Source organism: Nuphar pumila, chromosome 3 (assembly GCF_984573655.1).
Source record: "Nuphar pumila chromosome 3, dmNupPumi1.hap1.1, whole genome shotgun sequence".
NCBI lineage: Eukaryota > Viridiplantae > Streptophyta > Magnoliopsida > Nymphaeales > Nymphaeaceae > Nuphar > Nuphar pumila.
In genome coordinates, this window is record NC_143251.1 from 122,252,063 (window position 1) to 122,277,002 (window position 24,940).

General features: G+C 37.3%; 1 protein-coding gene across 2 annotated transcripts; it reads left to right on the forward strand.

The window, feature by feature from the left end:
* Positions 1–7,370: 7,370 nt before the first annotated feature.
* LOC149843561 (carbonic anhydrase 2-like) lies at positions 7,371–24,436 on the forward strand. Of its 2 annotated transcripts, none has more exons than XM_089999903.1 (9): positions 7,371–7,710; positions 17,983–18,050; positions 19,249–19,401; positions 19,774–19,822; positions 21,017–21,133; positions 21,256–21,309; positions 22,155–22,240; positions 23,800–23,905; positions 24,144–24,436. In XM_089999903.1, the coding sequence occupies exons 1-9, from the start codon at positions 7,522–7,524 to the stop codon at positions 24,306–24,308; spliced, it is 987 nt and encodes a 328-aa protein (XP_089856029.1). In that variant the 5' UTR covers positions 7,371–7,521; the 3' UTR covers positions 24,309–24,436. The 2 variants fall into 2 exon arrangements, with proteins under 2 accessions (XP_089856029.1, XP_089856028.1); XM_089999902.1 differs by lacking the exon at positions 7,371–7,710 and adding an exon at positions 17,398–17,501.
* The last annotated feature ends 504 nt before the right edge of the window (positions 24,437–24,940 follow it).

The following is a 24,940-nucleotide window of genomic DNA, read 5'->3' on the forward strand; positions in this document are numbered from 1 at the left end:
GAATGACACGTGCACCATTTTATAAAAAGTGATTAATCCTAAGTTGATGATTTACATCAATGGCCATAGTCAGGATATAAACAAAGCTTAGGATTTTCATCTTTTATAGAATAACACTAGATCCACATTAGATCTTTTTCAAAATTCAACATATTTTCTTTAAATATTTTTCTCTTTTATCAGAGTTTATTCTAAAATTGATTCAATACATATATCAATGGCTATAGTCAGGATATATTGAGAATTAATTTTATTTTAAACTCTATAAAAGCACCAAATATGTTTTATTCTTCACTTGAATTTAAATATGATTGTTATATAATATATCCAATGACCATAGTCAGGGATATATTATATCCCCAATCTTATTTACATTCATTTAAAGAATGAAATATGATTTTCAAATCCAATTTCAAATCATTTAAATTCATTCATCTAGGATAGAATTGCATCATATATTCAAAATTCCCTTTTTAAAATTCCAAGTGATTCTTTTTTTTCATTTCTCGGATCAAATCTTATTTATAGATTCAAATTCAATTCTATCTCATTTCAAGATTCAAAAATTCAATTTCAAAGTCTAATTTGACTTTGAAATTTCAAAATCATTTTGTATTCAAACTTCAAATTTCTAATTTAATTCAAAATTCAATTTCAAAAGTTCAATTTAACTTTGAAGTTTCTGATTCAAACTTCAAATTCAAAATCAAGTTTATCTTCAAATTCAAAATCAAAGTTCGAGATTGATTCTGAATCTCAAAAACTTGACTCTTCCTCAAACTTTAAATTCAATCTGGTTTTCAAAACCCAGACCCACCTTCAAAAGTCCCATTTTGACCTTCAAAATCCAAAGTTAGAGCCTGATCCCAACTTGGATCCAGATTTCCAAATGCAATCTCTACTCTTGGATCTCAGACTTCAAATCCAAGATCCATTTTAGGATTCAGAATCTAATTCTGTCTTGGATCTCAGACTTCAGATCCAACTCCATTGTAGGATCCAGAATCCAATTCCATCTTGGATCTCAGATTTCAGATCCAAAATCCTTTTAGGATCTAGAATCCAATTCCAGATTGGGTCTAAGACTTCATATCCAAATTCCATTTAGGATCCGAAACTCAATTTCATCTTGGATCTCATACTTCAGATCCAAATTTCATTCCAAATTTCGGATCCAATTACATCTTGGATTTCAGATTTCAGATTCAATTCTCATTTAGGATTCTAAATCCAGAATTCAATTTCATCTTGGATTTCAACTCTATTTAGGATCCAGATTTTAGATTCAAATTCCATTTTGAATTTCAGATTTCAAATCAAATTCTATTCCTAATTCCAACTTTCAAATCCAATTCCATTGCATTCCAGATTTCAAAATCCAAGGTTATCTTGATTCCCCAAAATTTTAAAAACCAATTCCATTGCATTCCAGATTTCAAAATCCAAGGTTATCTTGATTCCCAAAATTCTAAAAACCAATTCCGTTTCTCAATTCTATTTGGATTTTTCAAAATCTCATTCTGATTTCAAAGCTTCAAATGTAGAATTCAATTTCATTCCAAATGTATTCATTCCCTCTTCTAGATTCAAATTCAAAATTCTAAATTCAAAGTCCATTTATGACTTTGAAACTTCCTTTCTTCTCCTTTTATCTCAACTTCAAAATCATTCCTTTCAAAGTCCAGATTTGTTTTCCCAAAACCCTGATTATTTTCAAAGACTTAGAACTTCAAAATATCTCTCCCGATCTATCTCAAGTTCTAAGTTAAGATTCAACCATTCAGAAGCCATTTCTTCACTCTATTATCAAATTCATCTCAGAAACACTTGGAGTTTTCCAAATCATTTTCAAAAGGAGCATACATCCTTGCATTGCACAAGCATGATTTTTTGTGCATTTAGACTTAGAATAAATTCTTAGATAATCTTTTAGCAAAGCAAAAAAGCATGAATTCGACCCTTGGTTCAATTACCTCTGGTAAAGGCGCCAGGAACGGTCGAACCTCGTACCGACGAGCGAATTCTGTCTCCCAGTTTTTCCGCAAATATTTCAAAACAGAGGTGAGTTATTTTCTTAAATATTTTCAAATTAAGGTCAAGTGAGACCCCGCAAAAGAATTCATCTTTTCTTCTCTTCTTTTCTTTTCTCTTCTCTCTTCTTTTCTGTCTTTTATTTTCTCTCCTCAAAAAGTAGGAAATAGAGATTAGAAAGGAAAAGAGAAAGAAGAGAGAAAACCCACAAGAGAGGAAAAATTTTACGATGATCACAGATTTGGCGACCGTGATGGGACTCGTCTTCGTCCGGTTGAATATATGCCTTTGCTTTGCTTTGATATTTTCTAAGTCTTTATTCTATAAATGTCAGCTTCATTTCCATGCAAATCTTAGGAGTCTAGATTTTGTCCTCAGCTGACATCATTGCATATAGGATCTAAGTATGGTTTGGTAGGACTATATTGAGGAGATTATTCCATGTTCAAATTAGACTTAGGTCTGAAAATACAACTCTCCTCAATTTTAGGGATTGAATGCAAACAATGTATGCAAGTGTATACTTTTTTTCATTTTAAATCTATCTCTTTAGGACTTGCATTAGAGCTTTCTGGTTTTATTGCATGCTGAACATATTTTTGAAAACATCCCTACCTATATTGTCCCGGTCTTCACATTGTTGGGTTGTCTCACTGAACCATAGTTCAGGAGAGAGCCTCACAACTGGACCACTTATTTGGGTTCGTGCCCCCCTACCGCGTACCTAAGGGCCATAGTTTGAGGTATATCGGTAGGCGCTCAAGGATGTTGGGAAGCCCTTACCTTAGAACCAGAGAAATGTTTTTATGCCACGTACTTCGAGCTTCGGCTTGAGTATATTTCGCTCATTTGCGCATATATTTTGCTCATTTGCGCATTACAGTTACCATATATATATATATATATATATATATATATATATATATATATATATATATATATAAGAAAATGGGTCCATGCCAAACCAATTTGGTGCTAAACCGCATGCTAAATGGGGGGTTTTGGGCTTCTACGATGCTTTTTATGTAGTTCTAGCCCCATAAATGTGTTGGGCACGGTCAATTTACTAAGAATCCATACTTGGATCATGTGTTTTCGATGAAAAAATGATGTTTACAAAGTTTTGGACCGTTGAGTTTTCAAACTTTATAAAAACCCACCAATATGTTGGAATCAAACACTTCAAGAGTTGATCCCTCTAAAATCAAGTACATAGATCACATTTGTACGGTCAGAATTTTAAAATAAAATGGGAAAAGTCTGAAAACCCTATTTAGCACGCAGTTTAGCACCAAATTGGTTTAGCACAGACCCATTACTCTCTCTCTCTCTCTCTCTCTCTTTATATATATATATATATATATATATATATTATTCTTTTCTCTTGAATCTAAACATACGCATATGATCTACATGCTTGGTTTCATAAGAACACACTCTTGAATCATATGATTTTGATGCATAAATGAGATTTTTTCAAGGCTTTAAAATCAATGGCTCATATTCTTCATAAATATTCAAGCATTCAAAAATCATAATTTTTTATCAAAAATACGCAATCCAGTGATTGATTTCTAGCAAATTCATCATGCCAAGCACATCCACATGGTTGGATTTGCAAAAAAAAGTGTTTAAAATGCTCATATTTTCAGTTCTCATATTTCAGTTATCATATTCTAGTGATTATATATATAAAGAGAGAGTGATTGGTAGTTGCTCACACGTTTGGCGCTAAATGGGTTTTCTAGTCTTTTTTATTTTAATTATAAATTCTGATCATATAGATGTGATCTATGTGCTTGATTTTATAGGAATCAGCCCTTGAAGCATTCAATTCTGACACATGGGTGGGTTTTTATAAGGTTCAAAAAAACAACAGTCCAAAATCTTTATAATTTTTTTAGGCTCCAAATATCATTTTTTTCATCAAAGATACATGATCGAGGTGTACCTCGTAAATTGGCCATGCCCAACACATTTATGGGGTCGAAACTACGCAAAAAACACCAAAAGGCCGAAAAACTCATTTAGCACCTAACGTGCGAGCAACTACCAATTTATTTATATCGAGTGATTGGTAGCTATTCACATGTTAGGTGCTAAATAAGTTTTTTAGTCTTTTTTTATTTTAATTATAAATCATAATCATACATATGTGATCTATGTACTTGACCCGATAGGGATCAACTCTTAAAGCATTCGATTCTGACACATGGGTGAGTTTTTATAAGGTTCAAAAAATCAACGGTCCAAAATCTTTACAAAATTTTTAGGCTCCAAATATCATTTTTTTTTCATCAAAAACACATGATACAGGTCATTTCCAACACATTTATGGGGTCGAAACTGCAAAAAAACACTAGAAGGGCAGAAAAAACTCATTTAGCATGTATCATTTAGCACTTTAGTGCTAAATCAGTTTTTCAGTCTTTTTCATTTTAATTATAAATTCTGATTATGGAGATGTGATCTATGTACTTGATTTTATAGGGATCAGCTCTTGAAGCGTTTGATTCAACACGTGAGTGGTTTTTTAAGGTTCAAAAAATCAACGGTCTAAAATCTTTAATAAATTTTTGAGGCTCCAAATATCATTTTTTTCATCGAAACACATGATCCAGGTGTGGATTTCTCGTAAATCTACCATGCCCAACACATTTATGGGGTCAGAACTGCGAAAAAAATATCGAAATGATAGAAAAACTCATTTAGCATGTATCATTTAGCACCTAAGGTGTGAGCACCTACCAATTTCTCTATATAGTGATTGGTAGTTGCTCACACATTAGGTGCTAAATGAGCTTGCTAAATGGGTTTTTTAGTTTATTTTCATTCTAATTATAAATTATGATAGTACAGATGTGATCTATGTATTTGATCTTTTATAGGGTTCAAAAAATCAACGGTCTAAAATCTTTGTAAATTTTTGAGACTCCAAATATTATTTTTTTCATCGAAAACACATGATCCCTGTAAGGATTCCTCATAAATTGACCGTGCCCAACACATTTATGCGGTCATAACTGCAAAAAAAAGATCCAAAGGGCAGAAAAATCCATTTAGCACCTAACGTGTTCTCTCTCTCTCTCTATATATATATATATATAAAAGAAAGTGAACAAGATGCACGGTTGGCCCGCAACTATAAGGCTATAAGGCCAACAAGTGCATCTTCAAGCCATAACAGTAGTCAGTCCAGTGTTGGTAAGATCAAATCAAAGGATTCTCCGGTGAGGGACTAAATCTTCCTTTTTTGTCCTGCCCCTCCATGGACCATTCCAAACCACAGCATGAGATTCGCCAACAGCTTCATATATATATATATATATATATATATATATATATATATTCAAAAACAAGTTTTAGATTATCTGAACACATTATGTAAGTAAAATTTCTAAGTGCTTTAAATTTCAATGGTATACAATGCATTAAAATTGTACGATCGACAAAATCGTGTTTTTACTTTAAAACCACAATCCAAAGTGCACTTCCTCGTATATGGACTGTTTTTTTGGCCAATCATTCCTTATTCCTTTCCAAATTAGATATTTTAATATTTAGGTAATACTGTTGGGATAAGGGACGTCTACCGCATCCAACTAACCAATGCTATGGTCCTGCCACTTGTATAGCTGGACCATTGTTAGCCCTACCATCGATCACAATGTGCATCATACATGTGCCATATCCCATGTGCATGTATAACATCCCATCCATAACACCCATTAATCCCCTTGAATTGTTCCTACGCAAAGAGAGATGCATGCTATGGTTGCAAATCATGAACATGGCATGCGTCATCATAATTCATGCAACATGTTCAATGCACATAACACATCCATCATCACAATACAATGTATGGCCCATCCACCTGTCGTTTATGCATTGGTCCCCCCATCCATATCATTCACTATCATAGGTCACATTACGATTATTGACATGTTTTCTATGCATTGCTCTTGTGGGGCCCACATCCTTTGCATGATATCATTAACCATTGGTAAAGAGATGAACCTTAGCCAAAAGAGTGACCTACATCCCGTGAACAAGCGCTTTCGAGTAACGGATAGGAACATGTGGAGCAGTACGGGCGGGACCACTGTTTTGGACAAAGGAGGGACCAGATGGATCTGTCCGTAGGACACGGATCGATTCCACACTTATTGGGCAGCATTCATTGTGATTGCATCCAAATTAAATTTCCTTTTTTTTTAATAGGAAAGAGTTGAAACCATTGAGTCTCAACCAACAAATATTTTTATTAAAACTTTGGGGAGGAAAATCTTGCAATAAATTAAAAAGTTGTACTTTAGCACAGTCACTAGAATATGAGAACTAATGTGTGAACTGCGATTTTTATGGATATTTTGTTCTTTTCTCTTAAATCTAACAGTAGGGATGTGGTTTACATGCTTGGTTTTATAAGAACCTGCTCTTGAATCATCCGATTTTGATGCATAAAGGAGATTTTTTTAAGGCTTTAAAATCAATATTGTAAATATTCAAGCATTCAAATAAAAAATACATAATAAAATGGTTTATTTCTAGCAAATTCATCATGCCAAGCACATCCACGTGGTTGGATTTGCAAAAAAAAAGTGATGAAAATGCCCATAGTTCTAGTTCTCATATTTCAGTTATCATATTCTAGTGGCTCTTATTTAGCACAAATATATAAAAAAGTATCCATACATGTACAAATCTAAAATGTAAAAGGCAACACATTCATACACATATATATTTGTAAAAATCATAAAAAAGTAGCAAAAAAGTGTTTTTTGTAAATTATTTGCATTTGTATGCTCTGTAATTATATAGAGACGGTCTCTCTATGCCTTTTAATTATAAAGGTGATCGACAAATATGGGAGAGCTTCATGCATTATAATAGCATCCATAACAAGGTCTTAGGTTGGAATCTCACTTGCCTGTCGAAAAAAAAAAACTTGTTAGTATAAAGATATTGATGTGATACTTATAAAATAAGTGACATTTTGAAAAATATTGCATTTTTTTTTCAAGAATGTATCAGTCTTTGGAAATATCACATAAAATTGTAATATTTTTACCGTGAAATTCTTTTGTTTTTGTATTTCCAAAATATAAATGTGTGACTTGTTATACCTATTGATAATACGAGAGGAATAAGTTTATCATCTCCCCATGGGAGATGGTTCTAGCCCATTAGATAATCAGCCTAGTATGTGGAGCACTGACTATATGAAATAGATCACAAAAAGAATCAAAAGAAATCGAAATGCCAAATAGGTAAAAAAAAAGTAGTGGACCAAACAAAAAGCTTAGGCCCCTATCTCCATGGTAACCATACAATGGCCATGAAGATGATGAGCCAGCCTCTTTCCATCTCATGTGTGCAATCCACATCGCTGGAGAAAGAATCATCATTCACTAGTGGCCTTTGGCTTCCCTTTTCCTTATCCTCTAGGGCTGTCAACAAATACCCAACAGCCACAGTGCAAGTTGCACAATGTCTACCACTTGGGTTCAGGGGCTGAACTTGGCTTCTCATCTCCCAACAAGGGCCCTGCAATTGGTTTCACCATCCATCTCCCCTTCCATTGTTTGTAGAGCTCACCCTTCATCTCCCATCCCCCGTTTAATTAGGACCAGCCCAGTCTTTGCTGCTCCATCATCACCCATCCTATCTCCAACATTGGTAACCTCTCTCTCTCTCTCTCTCTCTCTCTCTCTCTCTCTCTCTCTATATATATATATATATATATATATATATATATATATATATATATATATATATATATATATATATATATATATATATATATATATATATATATATATATATAAAGTGCAGTCACTTTTTCAGTCTACCGCCAGTTTACTGGGCTTTGGAATGATTTTTTTATTTTTTCTAAAATCTGAACATGCAGATGTGATGCTTGATTTTATAGGAATAGACTCTTTGATGGTCTGATTTAGTTAGGCTTTTGTAAGATTTTAAATTCAATGGTCTAAAATTTTTGAAAAATATTTAATGCTTAAAAATTCAGCTCTTTTATTTAAAAATCGTGATCCTAGTGTCATTTCCTAGCAAATAGACCATGCCAAACACATCTATAGGGTTAGATTTGCACCGACCCAAAAAATCTTTATTTATTGGTGGCAGGCTCACGGTAAGCTCAAAAAGTGCTAGGTAGCTACCACTTTTCATATATATTGTAGGATTCTAAGTGATCTCCCTATAGTGAACAGATGCAGAGAGTATATAGATAGAGAGAGGGGTTGGATGTTTTCGGCCTGCTTCGGGGAGAAATATTTGGATTGATATCTCTTATCAGCAGTTACGTATTTGGATTGATATCTCTTATCAGCAGTTATGCACTCTTTATAGAAGAATGCGTCATGCGATCCGGGATTACCAACATACATAGGTAAGGTGGTTATGAAATATCCAAATGAGGTATATTTGCATGTACGAGCATCTCATGCGTTAGCAAAGTGTGAGCCCATTTCTCTCCTCAACGACCATGCATGATGTGAATGGTCATAAGTGGTTATATCCAATAACCAACTCTCTCTCACACACACACATATATATATATATAACCCTTAGGTGCATAGCTACCAGTGATGGGCCGTCCATCACAGTTATGATGGATGATCCATGCAAAAATGCACAAAAATCTGCATTTTTACTTTTTAACGTGGTTTTTTACTGCCACCCCTGAAACACACACTGTAGCTACAGTACATGTTCTGGAGTCCTGACTGAGTGTCGTATGATGCTCAGTCGGGTGTATGGGAATGTCGTACACCATCATACATCCCGCAGGCTGATATACGGTGAGTGTATGGCACACCTGTACACCCTACTGAGCATCATGTGATGCTCAATCAGGACCCCGAAACACGTACTATAACATGTAGCTATAGTGCATGTTCTAGGGGTGCACATATAACCTACCCTCTGCCAAGGTCTCAACAAAAAATGGGATCTTTAACAATGGTCAAAACACTGTCACTAAAAATAAAAAAGCAAAAAAACATGCATTTTTGTGCATTTTTTTTACTTATTTTTTGTGGTGATGAACGACCTACAAAATTGCGCGCAGCTACCATTTACTATATATATTATATATATAGTGAGAGAGAGAAGGTGTTTGTGATACGTGTTTGATGAGTTTTTCTGCCCTTTTGGGTGTTTTTTTCGCAATTCCAATAGAATACTTCAATTGCTGATCTCTGTAAAATCAAAGTACATAGATCACATATGTAGTGTTAGAATTTAAAACTAAAACTAAAAGAGCTGAAAAACTCATCATATAGCACGCACCTAATATATATATATTATATATAGTGAAGTACTTTTTAATTTGTTTCGCTTATCATGGTAAATCGGCATTAACTAGAGAGATAAAGTGGGGCCCCGCCTTTTGTCCAAACGAGGTTTATTTGAAAAATTGATATTTCTTGGAGTTTTCTGTACTTTTTCCAGTAAATTAGGAGCTTTCCTTGAACTGTACGTTGCAGCTTTTTAAATGCTTTGTTTTTATATGCACAGTAGCTTCTGCTTACGACAAAGATGTAATGAATGTTTGTTTAATAAATTTTTCCTTGTATCAAAAACGGAAATGTGATGAATCGCCCATCTCTAGATGGATGGCCATGGTTTTAGCGCCATGGTTATCCATCTTGAGCTAAGCGTTTCATGCAATGCTGCCGGGGTGTGCAAACCCACACCCTCAGTCAGGTGTAAGATGTGCCTATGACTCTCTCGTACACTCAACTGAATGTCATGCGGCACTCAATCGAGAACCTGAACACACACTGTAGCTATAGGGGAGAACACGCAACACCCTCTCCAATGCTGCTAGCGCAGCCTAAAACACTTAGCTAGCTCCTCCAAAATGTTATATATATATATATATATATATATATATATATATATATATATATATATATATATATATATATATATATATATATATATATATAAAATGGGTGGGTGCTAAATCCATTTGGTGTTAAACTCCATGCTAAATGAGTTTTTTTGGACTTTTCTCATTTTATTTTTAAATTTTGATCGTATAAATGTGATCTATGTACTTGATTTTACAGGGATCAGCTTTTGAAGCATTGATTCCAACACATGGGTAGTTTTTTAGGAAGTTTGAAAAATCAATGGTCCAAAATCTTTGTAAAATTTTTAGGCTCCAAAAATTATTTTTTTATCGAAAACACATGATCCACATGTGAATTCTTAGTAAATCGACCATGCCCAAAACATTTATAAGGCTGAAACAGTGTAAAAAGCACTAGAAAAGCTGAAAACCCCATTTAGCACACGGTTTAGCACCAAATGGGCTTAGCACCGACCCATTTTCGTGTGTGTGTATATATATATATATATAGGAGAATGGGAAGATACCCGACCCCATCCATTCTTACCATATGGATTTTTTTCAAATTTTTTTTTTTTGATATTTTAACATTATAGATGTGTTCTACTTACTTGTTTTCATAGGAAACAGGTCTTGGATCATTTGATTTCAATGCCTGGATAGGTTTTTATAAGGTTCCAAATCAACTGTCTACAATTTTTTAAGACTTTTGAGGCTCCAAAAACCATATTTTTCATCCCAAATGCATGATCCAAGAGTCAATTTCTATGAAAATAAGCATGTATAACACATCTCTAGGTCAGATTTAAAAATAAACTTCCATCGGGTATGGGGTCGGGTATATTACCATTGCTCTCTCTCTCTCTCTCTCTCTCTCTCTCTCTCTCTCTCTCTATATATATATATATATATATATATATATATATATATATATATATATATATATATATATATATATATATATATATATGTATGTGTGTGTGTGTGTGTGTGTGTGTGGAGAAGCCAGTAACAGTGGTTCAGCAAATTGTCCGCTGTTATTGTGTGCGGATCAGCAGCAGATTGTTTTTGACTAAAAGATGACAATTAGTGGTGGTTATGACCGCCGCCTAATTGTCTGGGATCTATGCTGGACGCGTGTCCAGCATTTAACCCGTTCACTTTTACGGGTTTTCCTATATGGTAATACATTCCTGCTAAATGAAATATGCTCAATGGGGTTTGGGGCTTTTTCGATGTTTTTTCACTATTCCGACCTATAAATGTGTTGTGGTCGATTTACTACGAATCCACACCTGAGTCGTGTTTCCGATGAAAAAAATGAAATTTGGAGCCTCGAAATTTTACAAAATTTTTGGACCTTAAGTTCATAGATCACATCTATACGGTCAGAATTTAAAAATAGAACAGAAAAGACCCAAAAAAAACCCATTTAGCATATTTCATTTATCAAATATTACCATATATTTATAATCTTTTATTCTATGTTTATATTCTCCATGGATATTATATACCCTGGAAATTTAGTAGTTATTTCCTTCACTTAACAGTAGATTCATGAATGTTGTCAATTTAACCAAAGCCTTTTAGTAATCCAGCTCAAGTGGTTAGAAGCACCACACAATCTCCAAAATCATTTACGAAATTAAAATGCTTTTTATATAATCACGTTATCATACATCGACAAGTTGAGCATATTATTTCCTTACTTCAATGTTCATTTTTTATATGGATATATAGATATTAGGTTCTTGGTGCAGAAATCGGAATTCCACGATCTTTGTTTTTCTCCTCATTCTCCAATTCAATCCTAACTTGCCTTTCACTTGATGTGTCATAATAAAATTTCTAGTCTTTTTAATACGACCTCATCTATGATACAGTTAACTTGATTCAAAGTATAGTATATTCCCATTTCTACAATGGAAAGTTCTGGTATATGTCATGAACATTCAAAACGACCAGTTAATGGTTTGCCTTATATGAAGCAGTATAATAAAAAAATGTTTTTTTGTTAATGAACTTTGATAAAAATGTTTTTCTTTTTCTTTTTTCTTTTGAAGTATATGCTTCTAATTTATTGATGAGTGCACAGCTCATGCACCAGTTCTATATGAAAAACATTTTGGTGTACAATATGTGATTGATTTTATTGATGAGTGCACAGGCAACTCATCCTCTTTTTTAATCTAACTTCGATTTTGAGTATTTCATTACTGATAAGATATGATTCCTTGTTGCTATACAACCTATTATAAGCTAAATATCTCATTTAATGATTGAAAACTTGGTTCTCTAGAGACATCAGTCATGATAAAACTGAAAAAATACAGAGAAGATTAGCATGGCCTCATGCCCAAATATATGACATGGAGGGCATTCCTTGCTACAAGGTGGAAGCTGGGTGTACTTTTCCGGTAGGCCGGGGGGACATCAAGGGTTTTATCAACAGGGGGCTTGCCAATGTGTAGTGGGCAAAAGAGCAAAATTACTGTCATATTGGATATAATGATATATTTCATTACCAATTGGCATAGTGTGTGTCTCAGCCCTAGTCTCACCTATCACAAGGCTTCCGAGCGAGATGTGTGGTGGGGATTGAAAATAAACCAAGATTGGTTTATATGTAATATCACTGAAACTGTATAGAAGGGTTTCCTTGGCCTAGCTTCTCCCAAAAAGAACATACACACACGCAGTTGTGGAGATTTAATTTATCTTTGTTTTCTTTAGTAAGAATACCCTACTGTTGGCCATCTTGGTGAGAAATTCTGGTTTTGCCTAGCCCCAAGGGGTTTGGCATAGTGGGAAGGGTCTTGGCTGCTAGACGGGTGGTCAAGGTTCCATTGATAATGGGCGTCAGCTCCTTGCATATAAGAAATGGCAAGAACATTAAATCCCTTGCTCATGTCGAAGTAAGGCGACTCTATGGGAGCAAGAGATGAATTCCACGGGTTTATACCATCACGAAAGCGAAGCTAGGTCTTTGATCCCGGGGGTGGTTTCTCCGTTCCTCATGAAAAAGAAAATTCTGGTTTTGCCATGTGAATAGTAAAACTGCAATAGTTTGAGTTACAACCTACGATAAGTTTATCTTTCTTCCTCTAAGTGGAATCATCATGGCTTTTTAAAACATGGCCGGTCTAGACCGAGTCGATCTATCTCAAATGCTGGCTCAACTCGATCTTGACCGAGTTGGCCGATGAGGAGCTCACCTACGATCAAGCCACATCAGGTCCCTCTCACCCAGTGTTGAACCTCCAAAGTCAAATTGGCCTCGCAATCGAATTTGGATCAGGTGCAATCACATTACACAGTGCATGTGCTGCTGCACTAGCTGCACATGCATTTTTTGCAATGTGATTGCACTTGATCCATCCAGCCTCTCACAATCACAATCTTGGTAGAGTTGACATTATCGATTTTAATTATGAACACTAGGCCTTTCAGTTTCTTCACGAAATATGACAGCTAACCGCATCAACTTGGCAAAACCATTTGCTTACTTTGATCGTGACTCTTCTTGGTAATTAATAGATATCAATTATAATCACCAGCCACGCCTGCAAGCCTTCCCCTTGTAACGTGCATGGAGCTATGCAAGCCTCATCTTTCTCTCTCTCTAGAAAGAAATATATTTTATTTTGAGAGTTTAAATCTCGAATATTCTCATCCACACCATCTCGAGTTTCTAGTCTTCCACAAACCAATCCCAATGCAGAGACTCATGACCAACCATCCCCATATAAGTCCACCCTTAATATCAACCATTCGATCGATCCTTTGTTGCACGCATGCTTACCATTTTAAATTGATGGCCACCATCATGCATGCATGCCTCATCTTTCTTTCCCATATTCACGAGAAAGAAGTAAGCCTCTCATTCTCTCTATCTCCAGATGATGAGAAAATATTGATTGGTGTGAGACAAGGTGCAAACACTATTATGTTGTTTTTCACGACACTCTCACCGAGAATTACCAGATCACTTAATAAGTCTGTCTCGAGGTAAAACTCCCGATCGAGGACACAATTTTTTTTTTTTGAAAGGCAAGCTGGGTCAGGCAGACTCCCACCAATTATTATTCAACTTACCATTGGGTTTTGAACCTGCAACGTCCCACCACAAGGATACGTGCACTGACGGCTCCTACCAACCACGCAGAGCCCCTGTTGAAGACTTACGTGCCCCCAACAGTGATAAAGCAACACTAATAAGTTAAGACTAGATTAATTGGGGGAAGAGACAAGATGTTTACTTTATAAAACAAGTTGCAATCCAAAGTTCTTGTTTTTATCGGCAAAAAAGAATTTCACTTTTTTTTTCTCTCCTTTTGGAGCAGCTATTATGTAAGGATGATGCTCAAATAGCATGAATCATGGTTATGATAAAAAAACAAAAAGAAACTGGGTTTATTTGACATTAATAAGTTATTTGCAGGTTATTTTAGTGCATATTGGCACCACTAGTAGTTGTTGACTTCTTGTTACTATCGTCTATCCATGGCCTTTTCCTTTCTTTTTATTGGGTACTTTTACAAAAACGTACCTTATTTCTTTTTATAGTTCAAATTCATACCTCAAAAAATACTTGTTGCTCAAAATCATATAATCATTTATTCAAATTCATACATCCTGCAAGTGTTCTCTTTTAACCATAGTTAATAAATTCATACCTCAAAAAATACTTGTTGCTCAAAATCATATAATCATTTATTCAAATTCATACATCCTGCAAGTGTTCTCTTTTAACCATAGTTAATAGTTAATAAATTTAAAATTAGCCAGTTTTGCATCATTATACACGCTTCTCTTTGCCTAGTTCACCCTCAATATTTTTTTTCTCTTTCTCCACACACACACACACACACACACACACACACACACACACACATATATATATATATATATATATATATATATATATATATATATATATATATATATATATATATATATATATATATATAAGAATTTGAGTGAAAACAAGAAAGACCAACTTAAGAACTAACCATAGGTATGCTTTTGATTACCCATAAAATAAGTGAGATATGCATTTGAATTGATTTTTTTTGTATTAATTTGAATTGTAAAATGTTATAACTTGCTTCTGTATAATAACCCTTTTTTAATTTCGTGGGACGTGTTAAGCACCTATTCTTTCTTGCTTTCTCAACTTTAAATTCTACCTTATTCATCTAAGAACCCTTTTTTTTTTTTTTAAAGGCAAGTTGGGGTTAGGCAGACTCCTACCAGATATCTCTTAAGCCCCATGTGGCAGAGGGATTCGAACCTGGGCCTTCAGCTTGGCACAAGACCCCTACTCGGTGGGGTATTCATCCAGGAAACCTTTGTTCGCTCACAATTACTTACCTTTTTAAGGACAGTGTATCAGAGGTGCTTTAGATACCATTCATCCACGGAATGAAGGGCTTCAGGAGACGGATCAAGTGATTTGACAAAGCACTCATTTTTGTGTTTTGAAATCACAACCGCCCATCGCTTCAAATATTCAATCGCCACCATTCATTGTGCAGGCAGTGGGGTCTGTAAAAATTTGTGTTTTGTCAAATCACCTGATCCATCTTCCTTCCAAAGACAAGGTTTGGGGTTTATTTCCAGCCGTTCATCTGAAATAAACACAAGTTTTGCGGCCCATCCAAAATAGGAACGACATCGAAAAAAAAAAAGAGTGGGACCCATCCAAGTAATGGGTATCCCATTCGTATAGGTTTTGGATCGAAACTGATCCCATCTCATGGGTCGGGGCCAAAAAAGTTGTAGCTTAAACCTGATTGAGCCTGTAGTAGTCCTCCACTGTTCTGTTGAATAACCACGTTGGGAGTGGCCTATGGACCAAATATTTTATTTTTTCATAATTATTATGGTTCAAATATTTTTATAATACACCAACGGTCTCTGCGTTGTTGGTAGGAGCTGTCAGTGCACATCTCCTTGTGGTGGGACGTTGCAGGTTCAAAACCCAGTGGTAAGTTGAATAATGACTGGTGGGTGTCTGCTTAATCCCAGCTTGCCCTTATCTATCTATATATATATAGGCCTGGTAAGTAAGCTCCATTAATCTGGTGGGCCTGGATCGGGCTGCTTTCTTGCCCAAGTTTGATAAACCTCTGTGAGCCCTGCCTAGCCCAAAATGGTAGACTAATTGGTTTCTTCAAGGTTGAAATCTGATCGCATCTGAGTTCATTTAGACAGATTCGGTAAGCAATACGGTTTATATCTGAGTCCAACATGAAGTCCAATAAGATCCAACTGAATTACATGCAAACATAGATTTGATCAGGGTATATACCCTAATAAGATTCAGATTGAGATGCGGTAGAGACTCCATATACATCTGAGTTTATATCCGACTCTATGATGCAAGAGCGGAAGTATGGGTCTATAAAATCCAACTGAATCCATTTTATGTTGAATTTTTCTTTCATAGTTTTTATGTGGATATTGGATCTACATTAGATCCATATGTTATTAGGAAGCTTATAATCATTAGAGAACTTATATCATTTATTGTTTATTGAAATAGAAAGGTTAAATCTTTTAGAATTAGGATCCTTTTCATATAAGCAATGGAGAGAATAGCAGTTCAAAAAGATCTAAAATATCAGTACTTTTCATTTAATTCAGTTATTTCCATATTTCCAGTTCATTTCTTAGAATTTTCTGCTTTCTCAAAATAATTTTATATAATTCTTAGTTTGGTTAGATTTTCCCGTGAATCCAATTTCGGATTTGCATCGCACTGATTCCAATTAGGTCATATCCAATTATATCTAACTCAAGTCCAACCCATTTTTCCCATATTTAACCCTGCGGAAACCCGCTACTAGGTCCGCGACATAGTCGTCAGCTGGGCTGAGTACCCCAGGGCCTATGCTTGTTTCGATCGGTTTGTGCACGGGGAAGCGCCCCACGGGAATCGAACCCCAACTGCCTATCTTAATCATCTTTAGAACACTAGATTTAGTTGTTCCATGCTCCTAAGGAAGTGAATCATCTTTATTGCATCAGAAAACAACATGACCTCTTTTAGTTCTTTGTGGTCTATGAAGGAAGTACATATATTCGTTTGGTGTATAGGATCTAGCATCAAGACCCACTTATTAAGTTGGACAGAGACCCGAATATGTGTTGGGCCTAGGAAGCATCTAAAGCAGTTTAGAAAGATGCGCGTCAGACCCGACCCAAAATCCAAACCTGAACTCGAAATAATACTAAATTCCATTTTTAAAACATCGAACGTAGGTCAAGCTGGTCTGCCTTGAGGATAAAATGGTAATATTTTAAAATAGGGAAGGTCAGAGAAGATAATTACCTTCTCCAAGAAAGGAAACAATCTGGTCCAGATTGAGAAAGTTAAAAGACTTAAACCATGGTTAAGACGCGCGACCCGACGAGGGTTAGCAGGGTAACCAGGGTTAGGATCCACCCCCACCAGTATATACATTGCATTCTCGTCCATCCGTCTCCCCCACCATCTTTCTCTCTCTCTCTCTCTCTGAAGAAGAAGACGAGGAGAAAGACAACGATCCCACTCTCCAATTTCTCTCAGACGAACGTCCGTAAGGTCTGTTTTTCTCTCTCTTGCTCTCTTTCTTCGCAATTTTTTCATCTGGATCTTTCCCACGCGTTTCCGCTCTTTCTCATCGGAGGCGTTTGGGTGAAAGATCTTGCATTCGATCTTATCGGATCCGACGATATCCTGGATTTCCGTTTGCGGTCTTCTTAGAAATCTAGGCCTCCCTTCTTTTCCAGTTTCCCGATGGGACGATTTTCTCCTTGTTTTTTTTATCGTTCTCTGACGAATTTGACGGAAGATAGAAAACCGAATTCTCGTGATCTATGCTGTTTCCTTTCTCTTCGAATTTGATAATTGAATTTGTTACTCTTCGAATTTGATAATTGAATTTGTTACTTTTGTCGTTAAGTTGTGGCTGAAATTGCGAGGTTTACTTATCCTGCTGATTAACATAATCACCCTATCATGGCTGAGTTATTTTTTTTAATCATCTTCTCAAAGCTGTTTTTTTTTTTTCGTTGAACCGCAGAGGGAAGAAATGACGAAGGACTCGTACGAGTACGAGGAAGCGGTTGCAGGACTGAACAAACTGCTGAGGTAAAAACCTTCACATTTTTTACTGGAAGAAACCACCTCAGGATCATAGACCTGATTGTGCTGGCTTTGCCTGGGTAGGTGGGTAGTGCCCACCCTGACCCAATGAAAAAAAAGGATCTGATCTTATATGTGACCCCTCTCTCTCTCTCTCTCAACCCAACAATAATCCCTCCCAATGAAAGAGTTTGCTGGGGCTGGTAAACAAGCCGAGTTTGGACGGTTCAAGTTTGGCTCGTTAACGCTACATCCTTTCTCTTTACTGGTCAGTCACGAGCTGCTTTGTTTTCCAAAAAAAACATTTGTAAGTATTTTTTAAAGATTGATAATATATAAAATATATGTATAAATACAAATGTACGTTTAATTCATGTTTTTGCCAGGCTCATTTACCTAAATAAGCTAGATGATAGCTTGGCTGGCTGAGCTCAATTTCTAAGCGAAGTCGAGTTGTTCATCTTGTTTTCCAGCTCTAGAGTTTGTGTCCACCCTGATTCTAGTTCTGATTCCTGGCTCTGCCCCTGCCCAGATCTGATTATTACTGCTAATGACGGTGATTGCGAGTAGAAAAGATGCTCGCTGACATTCTTTTCTTTCCCAACCAAAGGAAACGGCCAATCAGAGTCGCTTTCCTTTCTCATTCTAAAATATGATCCGTTGATTGCCACTTGCTTTTAAGTGTATTTTGGTCATGAAGTTATGTTTATTACTTCATTATGGTCAAGAAGCTTAACGGATACCCGTTTGGCTTAAGGGTAGTTTTGTAATTATCATCTCCGGCTGCTGTCTTCTCTCCTGGCGTCGTTTTTCAAGATGACAGTCATGCCCCCCGGAGAGAGAACGAAGAGCAAAAGAAGCTCCTCCCTTGGCCTGTCATTTTTCGAAAGGTACACGCGCAATTCTGTTGGGAGTAACATCGAAGGATGGAGTCTGCTTTCATAGGGATATTTTCGTCAACGTGGAAACGCCTTCGTCAAACACTTTAGGCAAAAGCGTGTTACGGAATTACCTGTACAATCCTTTTCTGCTTTCGAAATGACAAACGTGTCCCATAATTCACACACTAATTGGTATCGGTAAACAGTGGAGATTAGCGTTGATTGTAATCTAATTTTGATTTTCCCAGCTCATGCTTTTCTTGCTCACTACTGACCTTTTCTTTTTTGTTATTACTCTTTTTTTTTTCTGTACTCTTTATCAGTGAATCGAAGGGTCTGGAGTCACTGGCAGCTCAGAAGATCGGGGAGGTCACGAGCCAGCTGCAACAACATGCGGGCCCCGCAGTTGCATCCACGGAGAGCCCCTTGGATAAACTCCACCAAGGCTTCGACTTCTTCAAAAAGGAGATCTACCAGTTAAGCAACATCACTGTCGTTATATAATCAATTAATTAAAATTCTTTCTTTCTTTCTTTAACACACCCATAGGGAGTGTTTGCATGTCATGGGGAAACGTCTGCCGCGGAAATGGAATCGGACTTATCCCCTCACGAGAACAGTTTCCGCAGAAAACTCATGTCCAGCTTGCATTTTGGCACGCCCTTCGAGAGTTTTCTGCAGAAACGGTGGATTCTGCTGTATGTTGTCACTGTGGGCCCCGCAAAAATGCACCCCGTCGATGCGTTTTCGAGAAAAACATCTCACTTTCTGTGACACAAATGCGGGTTTTCCACCCTTTTCTTTTATAATTGTTTACTTAACGGTATTTATGTGACAATCATTCTCAGGAAGAAACCGGAGATCTTCGGCGAACTTTCCAAGGGGCAGAGTCCCAAGGTAAGGAAAAGTAGGAAATTTTGATATTATATATTAAAAAAGGGGGAGAAAGTCAACGTAGCTCAAGTTGGTCGCTATAACGGCGTCTTTATTTGACGTTGGACCAGTGATAGTCAAAACACTTTCAGGAAAAAAAAAAGAATAGAAAAATTACCATGGTCGGTAGCCTTCGTCATAATCATCACAATACTATTGTGCAAGCAGTGGGGGACATCACTAACACAAACATTTTGTATTTAGGCATATCACCAGATCTGACCGCGAGAATTTTTGCATTAAAAACTCTAGCAGAGGGGTTGTTAAAGAAACTGGTGCAATTCGTTTGGTAGGGAAGCCGGTTGGTTGTTTGCCGAAAGGTGCAGAAAAAAGTAGGAAACATGGTTTCAGATATAGAGCTTAGGATGTTTGACGGGCAGCCTAGGTTCAAATCCATGAGTGTCATCCCTGTGTAAGCCGAAGCTTGGCGATTCTCTGGGGTCCAGAGGTAAGTTCTTGGAGTTTTGTGCTGACAGGACAGCGATTATAAATAAGGCAGGCTGAGCCAGGCTAGGTCTTTGCGCCTGGGGCGGTTTATCTGAGTAAAAAAAAAAAAGACTATGACTGAAAACCCATTGTTTTTTTGTGCGGGGATTCTGGGGCCATGTGGGCTGAGGGTTTGCTTTCCATGCGAGAATGGCGCTTGCAGAATTTTCCAATTGCCTGTTTTGGTGCGTTTTTTGTCATCACCCCATGAAACAACTAAAGCTACGCCATATTACTTTGTTTTATATGAGGTATGTTAAACATGTTCTTTCCGTTGTAAAACTCATCATGTGAACCCCCACCCACCAGCCCTTGAACAAATTAAGTTCCATAAGGATACGATCGGATTTTAAAGATGGACGGTTCAATTTCAGATCTCGCCCTCACCACCATCATCTAAAATACTCCTCCAAAACGAATGATATCATTACTTTTGTATTGTATTGTTTATCATTTTAGAATACGTATGGACAAGAGCTGTTTCCACCGTGGTCTTTTAAAGAAAGGAATCATGCCATCTTGCATGTAGAAGTCTGGGACACATTATGACTTCCTCATGTGGTTTTCAATATTATATTCATTTTTGTTTGAGTTGGTCTCCCAGAACATTATTTTTTTTAATGTATTAATATGAAATTCACTAATCCAAGATTGTCGTCTTGCTGTTTTCAGTACATGGTCTTCGCTTGCTCCGATTCCAGAGTTTGCCCGTCGCATGTGATGCAGTTGAATCCAGGGGAGGCTTTCATGGTCCGCAACATCGCTAACATGGTTCCCGCATATGACCAGGTCCATAAAATTGAAAAAAAAAAAAAAAGAGTTTGGCCAATCCTTTCTTCAATACAGTTACTGATCTTGTATGATTAAACAATAGTTCTGCTTAACGTAGCTTGGCCGTTGATTGGCAATAGGTACGGTACAGTGGAGTGGGAGCTGCGATCGAGTACGCAGTCTTGCATCTCAAGGTGAGTGCCTGTGGTACTTTCTTTTCGAATGTGACTTTATAATTGGTACTTTCAGCACGACGTTACCATATTTGGTGTTTTTAAATTCCTTTGTTCCCACTTTTAACTTTGTATCTTATCCAATTGCTTCGAATATTGGCTTTTACGTTCATCAGTTGGACGATTCATGCCTTTTCCTGAAGGTTATGTGGCTAATGTCTTTCTTTGCTTCACCAAGTCGAGGACTACGTACGCTTTTTTTTTATTAGTTATCACTATTATAAACTGCAAAGAAAGATAATTAATTGCCGATGGGGAAAGTAGATGCGTGGAGCTTGTTGACCACTTCACAATCACTGTACTTTTCATTGAGGGAATCATCCTTTACCCTTTTGCAATGGAACAAAAAAAAATAGAAAGATGCCACATGGAGTTCTTGAATATGATGGAGTCCGCGTCTCCTAGACGAGAGTGCTACCGCGTATGACAGAGATGAGCAAACTAGCTAGAAGCATTCTCATGTGAGAATGATCATAATAACTTGCTCTTTCTTTTATGTTTCACTGAACTTCAATAAAGCGCTATCACAGGAATGGATTGATTTAGAAAGCCAGGACTTCTCATTCTCATCTGTAAGAACCAAGAACTAAATAAATGCAAAACATTAAAGGCTTCTGATCAGTCTCACAGGCCTTCGCCTAAGAAGCGTGTTGTGCGCATCGTAGACCATCCTTTTAATGTGATAAAACTTGTCTCCTTTTACCTTTAATTTTGCTATTCTTGACATCTTGTTGCTGCTTTTGCTGTTAAAAAAATTTGTTTACTTATTTTTATCTTCATATTTTTTTTTTTTGGATTGGTTAAAGGTGCAAAACATTGTGGTGGTTGGACATAGCGCCTGTGGTGGGATAAAGGGTCTCATGTCCCTTAAAGATGACGGCACCACTAGCAGGTATGGAGGACAGAAAGGCACTGGTTTTCTGATTCTAGGGTATAATGTAAGTTTCAGAATTAGGGTACTTCCTAAAAAGAACAAGTACCTTCTACCTTAAATTGCTATTTTTATGGGCACAAGATTTCAGGTACGAGCATAAGGCCTTGTGGACCCTGGCCCGTTTACAATATAAGGGCACCCCTTCTAGGACTGGATCCAGGTTCCCTTATTATCATTTGACGTTCAGCTGGACCAGATCCTGAGGTATCTTGGGCCAGGCTTGTAGCTGGCTAGAACATTCGAATCAGGTCTGGCACTGCTACTACCTACTAGGAGTTCACATTAGACCATCCCAGTCTGGCCTGACCCATATCCCTTGTAGGTTTGGCCTCAGCCCAAGATTTATCGGGCTGCATTCAGGTCAGATAGTGCCGGGCACTCTGAAACCTGGTCGTTTTTGGGTTGGGCCGAGCTAAGCTGCATTATTGTGCTACTTTACCCTACCTGGAACCCAGCCTGTTTACTAATCGGGCTGGGTCATGAGGCCCGACACTTACTGGGCTTCAGGCTGCTGTGGCAGCTGAAACCTGATTCATCTGGGGTCAGATACACGGCCCATATTCACCCCTGCTAGTGCCTATATGAATAGATGACAACTCACTCTGTCTGATCGAATGAGAGAGGATCAGGTGCAATGTGATTGCACACTTTTAGTGTGCTGCTTCACCTGATCACCCACCATTTGCTGTTCGTCCCTACAGCCGGTAGGCCGTATCCCAAAGAGGGTGGGTGATGCAGCATTGCACTTGATCTGCCCTCAGATGGTACTGTTTGGTGTCTGCACCAAAGTAACCTGAGCCGTGGATAGCCTTAACCCGATGAACCACTCTGTGCACACGGCCATGGTGTTTTTCCGACTGTGTTTCCTGAGCTAGAAAAAGTGAAAAACCTTGAATTTGTTATTTGGTGGTTCACCTGATTGGTGTCTGCACCGAAGTAACCATCTGATACCAAAGGGGGCTCCGCTAGTCTGGTAGGAGCAGCTAGTGCACATCACCTTGTGTTGGGACGTTGCAGGTTCAAAACCCAATCGTATGGTTGTATAACTGGTAGCAGGCTGCCTAACCCCAGCTTGCCTTTCAAAAAAAAAAAAGTAACCATCTGATTAGCCCACTAGTGCTCCTTTTCACCTGGTAGGTGTGACTTGTGTATGTCACCGAGTTGACAGGACAGCACGAGTTCAAAACCCAAATGTGCATATCCTTTGCCATAAGACCGAGGTTGGGTGCACTTTCTGACGGACAAGGGGAACCTATGGTTTTACAGCAACGAAACTTGGTGAACGAGGTGGTTTCGCCCTGGTTATCGAAAAGACAAATTTGGTTGTTTCGAAGTAGTGGTGTCTGAGACACTTTGGACAGAAACTTGACTTGTCCAAGATATCCGCGACTGTCCAGTAATGTCCAGACAGGCTTGTTCTACACAGTCCTGTCTCGTAATCAAATGCCCCACCAAATCCTCTTTAATTCCCTCTTGATCTTGTACGGCAAGTATCATGATTTATATGTATCTCGCAGCGACTTCATTGAGGACTGGGTGAAAATATGTCTGCCAGCAAGAAACAAGGTGAAATCAAACAACGGTGACCTGACTTTTGCAGAGCAATGTGCCAAGTGCGAAGTGGTGCGTCCCTTATCTCATGCATCTTTATAACAATGTGTGCCCTCTAGGCAAGGCTGATTACATATACATATACAGTGTGCCCTCTAGCCAAGGCTGGACTGGGGACAATGTATTTAACAAGAACTTGGGGGCAGAATCAGTATCCCTTATTAACGAACCCACTTTGTTTCCTAAAAGAAATGCATGAAAATCTCAAAGCCTTAACCTCTTTGTTGGTTTCTGTTTAATGTGTGTGCAGGAAGCTGTGAATGTGTCATTGGGCAACCTGCTTTCGTACCCATTTGTGAGGGAAGGCCTGGCCAACAACACTCTGGCTCTCCATGGTGGTTACTACAACTTTGTTGATGGGTCTCTTGAGTTGTGGGGAGTTAATTACGGGTTCACCCCAGCCAAGAAGCTATGAGCTTTGTGTCATCACGTTGCGCACACCGGCTTCTTCTCGTGGGTGTTATTACTACTTTAGTTTGTAGTTGCTTGTAAGAACTCTCTAATGTTATTCCATCAATAATATATGCCAATAAATCTTTTTCATGCTGCTTTCCCTTTTGGCAACTCGTCTTGATATCTAATGTTGGCACCATCAGTTTCTTTTTCTTCGTATTTTAGGCAATGCAAATATATTATATAAATTAATTGACATGGACATGGTAGGTGGTGAAGGAACATAACCTAAACTGTTTGAATCCTTACTCTGAGGGTGAAAATGGATCAGGTTCAATCAGACCTTTGATGTGAATCTGTTTATTTTGGATAGGGATTGGGAATCATATTTTAGTTTCAAATAATTAAGGGAATTCATACTCCAAAGCCATATTACAACGAAGTTCTCCTAACAAGATTAAGGAATCAAGTGGAGTTGTCAGACAGAACCATGAGGGAATAAACGGTGTTTCAAAACAATCAAGGGAATCCTGTGTTCATCTATACTCTTCACTGGTGACGACTGGGTGCATGATATCTCATCACCAATGTGGCCCATCTTGTATCGTTTTAATTGATCTATGAATTTTAATTTTCTCTCTCTCTCAAAAAAAA

Excerpts from the sequence above, each read along its gene's own strand:
- LOC149843561 (XM_089999903.1), top strand. The coding sequence starts at position 7,522 with ATGTCTACCACTTGGGTTCAGGGGCTGAACTTGGCTTCTCATCTCCCA. Across the intron at positions 7,711-17,982 it reads CCATCCTATCTCCAACATTG|AGGGAAGAAATGACGAAGGA; the intron begins GTAACCTCTCTC and ends GTTGAACCGCAG. Across the intron at positions 19,823-21,016 it reads CCAAGGGGCAGAGTCCCAAG|TACATGGTCTTCGCTTGCTC; the intron begins GTAAGGAAAAGT and ends TGCTGTTTTCAG.